The sequence below is a fragment of the Aptenodytes patagonicus genome, chromosome 6, assembly GCF_965638725.1.
Source record: "Aptenodytes patagonicus chromosome 6, bAptPat1.pri.cur, whole genome shotgun sequence".
Lineage (NCBI taxonomy): Eukaryota > Metazoa > Chordata > Aves > Sphenisciformes > Spheniscidae > Aptenodytes > Aptenodytes patagonicus.
The window spans coordinates 47,813,559-47,826,503 of NC_134954.1; the positions used below are offsets into that span (position 1 = coordinate 47,813,559).

At 44.2% G+C, this 12,945-nt stretch overlaps 1 protein-coding gene across 1 annotated transcript; it reads right to left on the reverse strand.

Moving 5' to 3' along the window:
• Positions 1 to 1,634: 1,634 nt before the first annotated feature.
• On the reverse strand, positions 1,635 to 11,290 carry C6H2orf80 (chromosome 6 C2orf80 homolog). The gene is made up of 8 exons (XM_076340744.1): positions 11,241 to 11,290; positions 10,334 to 10,415; positions 9,752 to 9,834; positions 9,538 to 9,625; positions 9,029 to 9,106; positions 3,080 to 3,197; positions 2,410 to 2,504; positions 1,635 to 1,721 (listed from the first exon to the last, which is right to left on the reverse strand). Exons 1-8 carry the CDS (start codon positions 11,279 to 11,281, stop codon positions 1,635 to 1,637), a joined length of 672 nt encoding a protein of 223 aa, XP_076196859.1. The 5' UTR covers positions 11,282 to 11,290.
• Between the last annotated feature and the right edge of the window lie 1,655 nt (positions 11,291 to 12,945).

A 12,945-nucleotide genomic window follows, 5' to 3' on the forward strand; every position in this document is an offset into this window, starting at 1 on the left:
CAGCAACCCTACTTCCTGCAGAGTGAACTAACCAGGCCAAAACAGCTGATGCTGCGTAAATTCATGGCTAAAGAGTTCCTGTGTAAGGGGGGTAGATGTTGCTGTTGATCTTAAGTCCCTTCTAGCCTTCTCATCTGACTCCCTTAGGCCTTGAATTTTGGCTCACATGGCTTGAAAGGAAAGTGGGGGGATGCATGGTATGGCCAAGAAGCCCCATCAATATCAGCACAAAGACTCACCAGTTAATCTGTAATTTTTCAATGTACCAAGCTGTGGTTAGGGCTTTGCCCATGGACAGCTCAGAATTGAAAGGACAGGTGTTTACAGCAACTACATTTTATTTTAGGCTGATTTTAACAGGAAATTTGTGATCAGTTATGTAAAAAAAAAAAAAGCTGTGAACCTGGTGAGTTGAAAGCAAGCTTTGAGTCTATGAGGACTTCTAAAAGACCCTTTGAATCCCTGATTAAGTTTAACCATTCCCAGGCTTTCTTGCGTAGTGCTGTCTTTTGGCCTCTCCATAAATAGGCTGAGTGACTGAGAATCAGCAGGCAGGAGAAGAAAAACGGTTTTGCTTCACAAATGTTTATTAGTTTTTCCTTTAGCAGATATTTTGCATTAGAGTACAGGACCATCTCCAAGGCATGGGTTAATGCAGCTGTACAATATGTGACCACACTTTGAATGGATGTCTATCTCCTGGCTAGAAGTAGCTGGGAATCTTAATTTCTCTAATTTTTATATGTAAAGAGCTCTAATGGAGTCTCTCTACCCTGCAGTTAGTGTTAAATGCACCTCTCGGCAGTGAACACTTCTACTACCCCACTGAGCTCTGAAATTTCTATGGAATTAAGTAGAAAGAGTCCTATAGAAACACCCCATGCTGTGTGCCCAGGCTTCCAGACAGAGGAAGAGAGGGGTGTGGAAGGAGAACCATGTGCACCCAACTGTTATCCCAAGGTAGAGTTAATACAAGGATGAGGGTTGTGACAGCCCATCTAGGAAATGGGGAGTGTTCTTGGGCAGCACAGCATGGACATAACAGACGCAAACCATTAGAGACCTACAAACAGGGAATGGAAGACAGTTAGGTTTCAGTGCTACACTGGCACTGCAGGGAGAGGCTTTTTCTTTAGCTGAGTCCTTTAAGGAAATAAGGAAGTAGGATGGTTAAAGGGGAGAGCTGAAGAAAATGGGATCATTCCGAGAGGCGCAACCCTCATGTCACATGCAGGGAAGCTCCTTCCTGTCCCACTCTGGATCACGTGTGGGAGTTGCACAGCACTGCGGACAAGGGGAAGTGTGTAATCCCTGCCTCTGAAGCGCTGCATCCCCTCTTTGGCTCTGTAAAAGTAGCATGGTGGGTTGAGAAGCAGTAGGGATGCACTGGAAAAATGTAAGCTCCCAACACACTGGCAGGGAAACAGGAGAGAGGTAGCTAAGGGAAGAGGAGGGAATGTCAGTCTTGCATACAAGATATGAGGGGTGGGAAGGAAGGAATGACTGCTAAGATTTAAAAAACAAAAAAAAACCCAATCCAAACCACAAGTCACAAATGCATTACCAAAGCTAAGGTAGAAGACATCAGTTAGCTCACCTACAACTAAGTGAGGTACATGAAGTCTGGGTCTTTGTTATGTCTTTGCTTCCTTTGCATTCCTTGCTTTTGAATCTGTTCCAGGCTTCTCTGGAGAGACTCCTTGTTTTGCTTCTGTAGCTCCCTGCAGGATTCAAATGTTAATAAGCACAAGCACAGCATGCAGGGCTGAATCCATCAGGAGAGATGGGGACTGCATGGTAGATCAGCTTCCCTCCTGCTGTGTGACATGTGATGCACATTGAACTCAAGGCTGTGGGGGAGCCCCTTGGTGAAATGCTGCTGCTACAATGAATGTTTTCCTAGCTCTCCTGCTCAGTGGAGTTGCAGCAAACAATAGGCTTTAGCAAATCACGGGCAAATAGAAAGGCAGAGCCTAATTGATGTACATGCTAGGCTAATCTGACATTACTGGGTTCTTTATGGAGTCACGGTTTTGTTCATTTTTTAAAAAATAGTCTTCAACTGTTTTTTAACCTGAAAGTGATAGTCATGAATGTGTTTTGCAGGGATATTAGCCAGAAGAGTGCCTTCCACGTGTATGTTGAGTACTACTGGAGTTGACTTTCCAGCTCATGAGTGACATCTCCTGCCAAGGTATGATACAGTTGACCTGAAAGTCCAATTTGGCATTGACACTATATTATAAATTAGTGCTACTATGAAACTTCTCCTGCTAAAGAGTGCTGAGCAGGGCAGACAAGAAAGACTTTGTGGGCTCTGGGTGGCTTGAGGTGCCACTCTAGCTGTGACATTCAGTGGTAGTGCTGCAAAAACAGTTTTAGTGGCTTGTATGAATTCTTCAGACCTACTTTGTCAACCTGTTGCTTTCCTCTGATGAGTGAGCCCAGTTGCTTGCTGTGCTTCTTAGCTCTCCTTGCTGAACAAGGGTTGGTCTTTTGATATGCTGCGCTCTTCGGTACTTGATGCCTTGGGAGGGAGAAAGGGCCTCACATCATCTTGGGGTTACAGGGGGCCACCAGGCTGGTTTACAGACCTACTGCATGGGATCAGTTGCAATACATGGTTGGAGGTAAGGGGTTCTAGCTTCAAATTCCCTAATGCTCCTGGAGTTACTCTGTTTTGCTGCACTTGGAGAAGAAGCAGGGAAGGGGGGGTGGCTCCTTCACTGGCCAGTAGCATAACTGACCTTTGCAAAAGTCCTAGTAATAGTCCAAGCTTAAGAACAAACAAGTGATTGTGAGACATGAAGGCTGATCCTATCAGAAATGTGTAATCTTATTGTTTACCTCAACTTGAGGAAAATGCTCCTTTTGCAATTGTCATGAGCTCAGGAGCCTGAGCTAAACACTGTGACTAGGCTACAATGAAAAAATGCCTGTACCTCCCCCCCTGCAAGAGAATAGGCACAGACCAAGGTTTACACTATCCTTTCCATGTGCAGCTGTTGGAGCTCAGCAGGCTGTAACTTGGTGGCTCTGCTGGGCCAGGTGCTGCTGCCCCATGTCCCCCTGCCCTGGCCTTGTGGGATTTGGGGTGAAATGTGCTCACTTTGCTTCCAGGCACACTCTGCAGCTTCAGGGGCAGTCAGCATGGCAAATGGATGCAGGGAGAGCTTGAAAGGTTGAATCCAGTGGTCCTGGAAGGACAATTCATAGATTAGTATGTCTGCAGAAACTATGTGCCAAGCCAAATGGGCATACTCTTTTGTGGTCAGCTGAAAGTAAGATAACTGCTTCAGAGGTCCCGATGGATAAATGAGCACAGCTTTGCTGGCAGTTTTTGTCCTGGCTGCTTGGCCCACCCAGCTTCTTGAAGTGCCCATCCCTGCTGCCCAGACATTTCAGTTGTCCACACAGTAGCTGAACTGCTGCGTTTCATAGCCCTGTATGTACTGGTGCAGCCTGGGGATTGTGGTCTGCCAAAACATCCTGATGGGCAGCCTGCAGCTGCTCAGCTGTTCACATGGCAGCTTCTGAAATGTCTGGACGATGGGGTAGGATACTCTGAGAAGCAGCAGGCAGGTGGGATAGCAACCATTACATCCATCTCAGGCTAGGATGTCCCTTCTCATGAATCAGAAATCTTCTGGATCCTAAATCCCACTAGGGTGTGACTTAGGCTCCTTAAGTATCTATATATATTGGTAAAGCTAGTGCTTGATTTTCAAGGAGATGTAAGCCAAAGCTTCAAAAGTGATGGTGGATAACAGGAATCTCCACCATTTTACTTTGATTGGAAATGCCGGGGGGGGAGAAAAGATAACCAAACCTGAGATCCACAGAAACTGAATTTTGAGATGGGCTGGATTCCAGCTCTTTGAGTCTAGGACTCTTAAGGAGGCATAAGCTGTGCTCCAAGAGTTACTGTTACTGAAAACAGTAGATTTAACCTCTTAAACTAATTAGGGCTTTGCAAAATGAATTATCCTTAGTTCCCAAATTCAGCAAAGCTTTTCCGTTCCTTTCTCATAGAGTGGGAATGATCTTAAGCCCATTAAAATTAAGCAGTGTTGTTGGCTGAAATAGAACTTGGAGATCCTGATAACAATGGCTTATCTTCCTCTTCAGAAAATTTTGTAACTTTGCTACCTCATGACATCAAGGAAGAGTATCCCTGAGTCCACTAGGGACAGGATCTAGGCAAGTGCACAGTAACACGAGATGAACAGAAAGACTGTTTCTGTTCTTTCTTTGTCTCTGCTTGCATAACATCAGAATATAAATCAAAACCAAAAAAACACTACCCCCCAACACCCACCCCCCCCCCCAACCTCCCCCGAAACCAAAACACCATGGGAAACAGTGTGAGTAGCTGGAAAATTTCCAAGAAAACATCACTCCTCTGCAGTCTATGATGGGCACTCAAAATGGAGATTTCTAAAAATATCCTGGGTTTGAAATTCCTAGAGAAAAGGATTCCTGCCCATGAGAAGCATGACAGTAAAAATATGTAGTGTAATGTTCACAGCAAAAGGAGGGAGAGCTGATCCACCCACTTATCCCGGGAGCAGAGGGGAAGATCCCTCCTTCAAACTAACATGTTGTGAAATGCCCCTACATGGCATCTAGTGGCATTTCTAGCTCCTGACATGGGAAAATTCAACTAAGAGAGGTTACAGCCAAGGCTGTTCTGATGCATGTAACTGAGCTGGAGGTAGCTCTAGCCCTTTCTGGACACCGGGTGGCAGTCTGTCATTAATATTACAGCTATGCATGACAGGTAAAAAAAAAAATATAGTGCACCAGAAACACTGTGAATTACATGTGAATCATCTATTATAGTCTGATTACAATTCCACAGCAACTTTTAATGGTTGTTTGGGAAACATCAATAAAGTCTGTGTTACTGAAAATAAAATCTACATATTCCAGCACAAATGCTCTTTCGTTAAATAGCTGGGCCATACAGAATGCTTTCTTGTGACATGAGTCATGAATTAAAAATTATAATACCTCCCCTTTTTTTTAAAGGGCAATTACACTTATATGACTAAAGATATGCTGCTAGAGAAACTTGCTCTGAACACAGGCAAGGCCCTTGTGAAGCAGGCTGTATCTCCTCAGACCTGCATAGCCTCCTTCCCCACTCCACATTAATGGTAATTAGAGCACACTTGTGGAAATGCTCCTCTGTAAAGCACTATGTCAAAGGCCAAGGAGCTGGGTTACTCCTTAGTGTGGTTGTGAGTAGTTGGACTGCCCTTTTCTTGCCTCTCCTTGGTGCAGCGTAAGGTAGAGGAGGAGGTGAATAGTTCAGCTTTTTGCTATGTTCAAAGAGAGAAGGCTGGAGCTAGTTTGCTATTACTAATGGGGCAAAAGCAAAAGGGGCAAATGACTTGAGTTTAAAATGTAACTTTTTTTTTAAAAGGCACAGATATTATAGGATCCAAATGCATCATGCCTTTATGTAGCAGGAGATTCCTTCCCCTTTATTGCTCATAGCACACCAGTCTAGGCAGTAGGCTGGTGGGAGAAGGGGCCAATAGTTTACCATTGCTATGGCCAAAGCTAGGAGTCACTGGTACCACTGAACTGGTACCTCTTCTTTGGTGGTCTCTCTCAGACCTAAAGGGCAGAAGACATCAAAAAGTTTGGGGTAGATTCTGCAAGGTGTGTGATGCCAGCAATGCTGAAAGCCTTTTAGGTATGTTTGGGAATGGGATACCACTTTAAGACTGGGGCTAAGCATAGGTGTTAGTATCAGGGCAGGATAGGACTGAAGAGTTTTAACTGGTGAAATCTCTGCAGGGCCAAGATGAGATCTGATCAGTAAAGCTGGAGTAAGTATCCCCTTTTTGTCTACTGAAGGCTTTTTTTTTTAATCTATCTGGTTGCTTAGTTACATTTGTCTGCTGTATTCAGTTTTGCATGGACCAAATACACAGTTTCTTTTTCTGGTAGCCTGGGGATAATTTTCAGCAGAGGTCCAACAGGGGAACAGCACAACGGAGCCAAACAAGCTGCTTCTGCCCTTTGAAGAACAAAACCATCTCCCTGAAGGTCAGCTACTGAAGACAAAGAGCTTTTAAGTGTCTGTGCTTTCCCTGCACTAGCACTTTGTTTGCTTGGGTTGGCAAAGTCCCGCGCCCAGTGTGCAGGCCAGAAAGGAACCATGAAGTCTGTGGTCAGCCAGGCATTTAAGCCAGAAAGAGGCACGCCAATAAAAAGCCTTCATAAACCTCTAAACCCAGGAGCACATCATTCCAATATTCTAGCATGCAATGGGTGACTTTTTAGACTAAAAAGATGGAGCAGGGATTTTAGAAGTAGCCCTTATGCTGCCAAAGGTTTCTGATCCCAGTGGTGGTGTAATGAGGGAAGCATCAAGAGGTCAAACTCTAGAGGTTAAATATAGTAAGCACCTTTCCTCCCCTGCCTAGTCTCAACTTCCCTTGTTTTTTTCATGGTTACATTCAGTCTGCCCCAATTCCTTCTGTGAGGTGATGGGCAGCAAAGGAGGTTGGGCTCATGTGTGAATGGCTTCTGTCTGGCATTTCTCTGTACTTCTTACTTTTCCTTTGTGCTTCTGTCCCCGCAGGCCATGGCATGGAGGGGATGCCTCCTTCCAAGAGCAAGTCTCTCTTAATAGTCAACCCGCATGTCTCCTTACATGTGTCCTCATGTCTCCTTCCCTAGTAGCTGCTGCTCTTTCTTAAATATGTTTGAGTAGAGGTGCCATGTGCTCCTCTGGCTGAAGTTTTGGCTCATGCTTCGCTGCTTACATGGGTTTGAGTTGACTGGCACAGTCAACTCAACACAGTTGAGTTCATGGTCTCAACACAGTTCATGGTCTCCTCCCATATAGGTCACCACTGCAGCCCTTGCTGCCTGAACTCTGCCATTTACGCCTAACACAGCACCCATGTGTGAACTTGCATGAAAGCAGTAAACCCTGCAATTTATGCCCAATATAAACAGAAGGGTATTTGAACTGGGGATGCAGAAGTTGTCCTGATGTCTAAAACTGCTCAGGTCTTGCAAGCTCCCTAAGACCTGCTGGATCATTCCACATGGAGGTTTCACTCCCAAAGAGCGGGGATGTGACTTGTCTGGAAGGTCTTAAACAGTAGCAGATTCCTTTGCTTATGTAAATACACTCTCAGAAATCTCAGATGAAGGGAAGCAGGAGGCACACACTCTGCTGCCTGTTGTGAGAGCTGACTAGGCCCAAACAACTCTGGTGTATGGGCTCGCGGCAGGCCATGTTGTCAGAGCACTGTGCCCAAGGAAACACAGCCTCCTTCTCTCTGGAGGCTTTTAGCTGCAAATAATGACCCAGACCGTGCCACAGATTGACTAGGACAGAGATTAATTGACTTGCCCAAAGTCAGATAGTCTAATCTAATCTGCAAGTCAGGGTAATGTTACCTCTTATCTCTGCAATAATTGAATTGTAAAACCTTGTGCAAGTTTTCTGTTACTATTGTATGATTTGGCACAAGGATACTTCCAGACTCTAGAGCATCTTTTCCCTGGAGGTGCACAGGTAACACAGATGACCTTGCAGTCACAGAGTTGCTGGTTTGTTCTGTTTAATCTGTGTGTCCACCTTCCATAGGACTGCAATGCACTGCAAGTAAAAATTGGCTTAGCACTGTGTTCTTTTTCTCCTCTTTTTCACACTGCAATAACGGGAGAATTTAAGGCTGTCTGACAGTTGCCATCTCTGATCCTTTACTGGGATCCAGGAAAGATTCCTAGGATGTAGATACTGAATCTCCTTGAACAGTGTCATGTAATGCCTATGCAAGAGTCAGAGTGCCCTTCTGAGAGTTGGCTTCTGTAAACATAGCACTGATTGTATGAACCTGCCTAAACATGACCCCAGATTAAGACCTGCAGTGTCGGCACACTCTGCTAAGCAGCATATAATAGCTTACAAAAACCCCATGGAAGTATGGAAGGAAGTCTCTGTCTTGCAGGGTTAAAGGTCTCTAGCCAAATTTGACATCTCTGGTTCCTCTGACGAATGCCATATCTCAGACCTACAGCACATTTTCTTAGCTGGAAGATTTATCAGCTTACAGTGGAGTAAGAATGAGTAAAGGAGACCATGAAGATCTGCAGAGGATCCTACAAAAGAGGAGGGCAGAAAAACTGTAGCAAAGAGGTGGGCTGTGCAGGGAGAGTTTTACTTTTTTACACAACTGCTTACAGGGTATACTGCCCACCAAAACAACTTTGTCTCCTCGGTGAGGCCAAGCAGTGCAAGGCAGCACCAGAGGCCAGGAGCTAGCAAAGGTTAGGTATTGTGCCCTGATGATTTCTGATTTGAAACCTGAGTGGACTGGGGAAGAAGACTGAGCACAGACAAAGTACATCTTTGGCAGCCAGATGACAATCCCAGAGGAAAGCACTAACTTCAGATAAAATTCACACTGTCGTGCCTAGCCTGTGGTCTTGAATGCTACCTGAACACTTATATTCTGCTGTACCAAGGAGATACATGAGAGTTTTTATTGTAGGATGCTGCCAGCTATCATCCACGTATCCCCAAACACTGCTGGTCTAACAGTAGTGATTGCTTTCCATAGAATGAAGTCCCTTCCTTTATTAGTATGGGACAGCTGGAATAAATAGTAAACAGTAGCTATAATAGACCCACACACAATATGATCTGCAAGCAATTAAGAAATGTGCTGCACTCTGCAGCTTTGACAGACACACACCCTCAAGACTAGCAGCAGGCATGAAGTACCTCCTGGATAACTACAACTGCACATGGAGGCTTTATGCCTCGTTATGATGCTGAAAGGCCACCCACAAGGCTCTAAGCCATAATGGCAGATGCGAGAAGGGAATAGTTCAACAGTGTTTACTCTGAGTGAGAAGAGAAATAATCCATGTGTGGATCGCATTCCCAGAATGCCAGCCCAATGTACTACATGCTGGACCAGGCCACTACAGGTAAGAGAGATCTTCACTCAGGCCCCTATTAGAGATGCTGAAAAAACAACAAATCACTCACATTTGCAGACCTCTGCCAGTGTGTTGCTGTGGGCCTCATGCTGTAAATCTCAAAGATCTCTTCAATAGGAATGCTGTTCTGTGAAGACAGGTAAAGAGAGAGGTTCAGCTCTCAGAAGTAGTATTCTTTAAAGTGAATGTATGAAATCCAGCTCATATCCCCTTCCTTTGTTCTCTGAAACAGCTTTCATATGAACTCCTAGTATTGTTTCATGCTACTAGTACAAATCTATTGAGATCTGGTCCTGAAACTTGCTCACTGTTTTGCACTTGGGTGAGTCAAGATAAGTAACCTATATGCATGCATAGGGCCACCTACTGAAACTGCCTATTTTGTTTTCTAAGGCTGAGCAAAACCTAATGGCTACCTGATAAAAATGAGACAGATTTGTGATATTTGCACTGTCTGTATACTGTGCTTTCAATGAACAAAGATATCCAGGGTACAGGGAGTGTTTCTAGAGAGACGCCATAGAGCAAAAGATATTGCTATCTTTCTTGCTCTCTTACCATTAATATTCCAGCATATGAAGATAATATCATAGCTTCTCTCTCAATTCGGTTGGGATACACGTATTGGTTGCGAGCTGCAAAATTCCTGTATGGCGTTTTGAACAAGAATATTATTAGGCTGGTGCTGGGCTCGATTCACTGCTGTTTTTACTCCATTTTCACACTGGTGTAACCCACTGCAACAGCAGGGCCTTAGCTTTGCAATACTCACATTTTCTCTTTTGTCAGTGCAGTCTGAGCATCCAAGTCACTTAGCCACAGCAAAGCAACACTGAAGGCTAAGTTGTAATGGACCTGGAAAGACAGAAGAACTTTGTGTTTGTTTTACTGTAATTGCTTGACTGAGGGATGACAGAAAGACCAGAGAAATGCAGGGAAATGTTAGCTGGAGCCCAGTATTTCTCAACTACACTGGGTAGCTCACCAGTTGTAAGACACTTGCTGAGGTTTGAGGGGTTTTAAACACACCCAGGAAGACTTCCTCAGCTTAGCTGAAAGACATTTTATTATGCATAGACAGCTTTAGTTTGTGAAGAATTCCCTTTGGTTAGTTGACTTGAACTTTATCAAATGTCCTCTGTGGATGAGCTTTGTCTTGCTTAAAAATCAGCAAAAACTTGAATTGTCTTGGATACATTACACCTGGATGCTATTCACAGCCAATCTCTTTAGATACTCATTTCAGTAATGGGCTTTTATTGATCATTGTAGGAACAGGTTATTCAGCCATCCTTCAGAGTTCTCAGTAGCCCTGCAGTTAAAAAGGATAGGAAGTAAGAAGTCTGGTGGTTACCATGTCATCTAGAAAGGTGGGCTGCCTTTGTCCTCTTGGATCAAATTCATTTTCTCGTAGTCTGATGCCAACATAATCTCCCCTTAAAGCAAGAAAATAACTCCAAATTACAACTGGTTCTAAGCAATCCAGTGCATAAGAAATGTCATAGATGACTCTAAAGCTAGTGCAAATTTGCTATGATTCAGGGCTAGGGATCTGCTGCAGGATTTCTCACAGACACCTCCTAAGTAGGAAAGCTATTAGTTTTCTGCATCACTGCTAATCTTAGCTTCCCTCAAACCACACCGCTGTCTTCCCCAAAGGCTCCAAAATACAGGAAGAGGTACAAATATGAATCAAGTATTTAAAGTCTGGGGACTACAGAAGGACTTCTTTGTACAGCCAAGAGACTGAAAAAGATGCTTTACTGCTGCTTGTTCTTCTCATTCAGGGGAGGCCTGATTCTGCAATCTTTCCTCAGACTAAGTACTACTGAGCCATGCAAGCAGTCCTAGGGAAGATGGGCACAGGACTTGTATGGAATAGAGGGGACACTGCTTACATCCCCTAGGAGTTGTCTGCTGGGCACTCCTGCATCCAAAAGCATGAGATGCTGCTGCATGAACTAGGAGACTGGTGCTGGCTGCATGGCAAAGGAGGAACTCTGCACCTCCCTGGTCACTCCCACTGACACAGAGCAAGTTCTGGGCTGTGACATCTCTACTGTGACATATGCAGTCAGGTCTCACGCTGCAGACTGCATGTAAAAAAATGAAGAGCATCTCAAAAGAAGTCTGTTCATACTTTCCAGCAAGAGAAGACTAAGGTTTTACAGTTGTCATCCAGCTAGGTCATATAACCCTTTGCAATAAAAACAAGCCCATCTCAAATGCAATGAAGGCAGCTGTGGGCAGTTACTACTTACAGGAGTTTTTGAATCTCTTTCTTCAGATGTTTTCTTTCCATACTCTGGCTGTCACTGTAACATAAGCTCAAGGGGATCTAGGAGAGAGAAAAGTGCATCCTACCAAGTATCTCTGTCAGTGAGCAAATCTGAATCACAGATAAAGAGTATGGGATGCTTGGAGACCCCCTACAAAAATCTGGCCAAAACCATTTCCCAGGTAGGATTGCAATAAAAGTTGAGAAAAATCTAGTCAAGAAAGAGAAGACAACATGCACAGTAATGAAAGTGAGGGTAAGGAGTTTGGTAATGGGAAATGGGCAGAATGAGCCCATTTAAGATGAGCATCAATCTTGAGTGTCAGCTTGCAGGTTGCTTGCATCCCCACCACAGCGATGTATATTCTCTGATATAATGCAATCTATTGACCTGCTACCACTTCTGAGTTTCTTAGCACATGGCTTGGTCTCCCTGCTGTGTGTGTATTAATCAGATCTATGTGGTACAAAGAGGGGATGGACTGGGAAGAGGACAGGCTGGAAGAGATGAGGTAACAGCTGGCCTGACAGGACACAACAATGAGAGCAGCCAGCACCTGGCGCACCAATTTATTGTAAAATCAAAGTGCATGCTTCACTCCTCTGCTCCATAATACACAAAGTAATGACATACCTAGTAAGCTCTCTGTGTTACTGGATATTGTCCCCCTATTCTCTCTCTCATACATGTACACAAGAAATCATGCACTACCTGTGTCAACTCTTGGAATAGGCCTCAGGATCTGAGTTTGGAGCCTCTCTGACTTCAGGTGTCTATGAGGAGGAATTCCCTCTTGGTGTTGCTGCTGTTCCTTTCTTGCCTCTGCCACTCAGTTTGTGTGCCAGGGAAATTAGGCTATGGCTTCACGCAGGACTGCAGCTTTCTCCTGTTGCTTAGAAACAATGCTGCTGAGCTGAGAGAAATTTAAAAAAAAAAAACCAACCCCAACAAAACAACACAGAGAATAGGTTAAACCTGCACCTTCAGGTTGGGTTATCAGTTTCAAGATAAACGATCCTTTTACGCTTCTAGGCATTGAGTTTCACTGCTGAGTGGCTAGTTGGAAACATAGACGACTTGCTAACAAGGGAGGCAGAGACTATTCACTGGGTTTTCTGATGGATCTAATTGCTTGTAAAAGAAGCCATCAGCTTCCACTGCTCCAGCATTCCACCGTATGGAATGGTGAAAAACTAGACCTGATACCTCCCAAGAGCCCATCTGGGGTTCCATTTGCAGTGTTTATGGCATATAGCTGGGATCCTGCTACTTGTTCTTTCATCAATGTTATGTTTTTGCTTACAGTATTAGGAGAAATTCTAACAGCCAAGAAATCCCAACACAACTCCCTAAATCCTGCTGTTGTCCTTCCAATGGATGCAGGGCACATCTTGCACAGGATTGCTGATGGTAGCCAATGCATCATGATGACTAACAAGTCAGTAAGAGGCTATTGGATTTTGTAGATTAGGAAGGTTTGCAGGCTGTAGTTCTGAATCGAATGAGCCATCCTCCTTGTTGGGAATGTACTTCTCATGTTATTAACTGATTACCTAGTAAACAATAGGAATGGGTTTATGAGACATGATCATAATGTTGCCTCTCTTTGTGATGGCCTAAGAAAACATAAAAGCAAATGTATCATCATGAGACACAGATGTTTTCCAGAAAAAAGCCTACTTGGTAT

Coding starts and splice junctions, on each gene's coding strand:
- C6H2orf80 (XM_076340744.1), bottom strand. CDS start 11,281: ATGGAAAGAAAACATCTGAAGAAAGAGATTCAAAAACTCCT. Junction 9,835..10,333: donor CCACCTTTCTAGATGACATG/GTAACCACCAGA, acceptor CTGTCTTTCCAG/GTCCATTACAACTTAGCCTT. Junction 1,722..2,409: donor GAAAGCAACAGGTTGACAAA/GTAGGTCTGAAG, acceptor TGAATCCTGCAG/GGAGCTACAGAAGCAAAACA.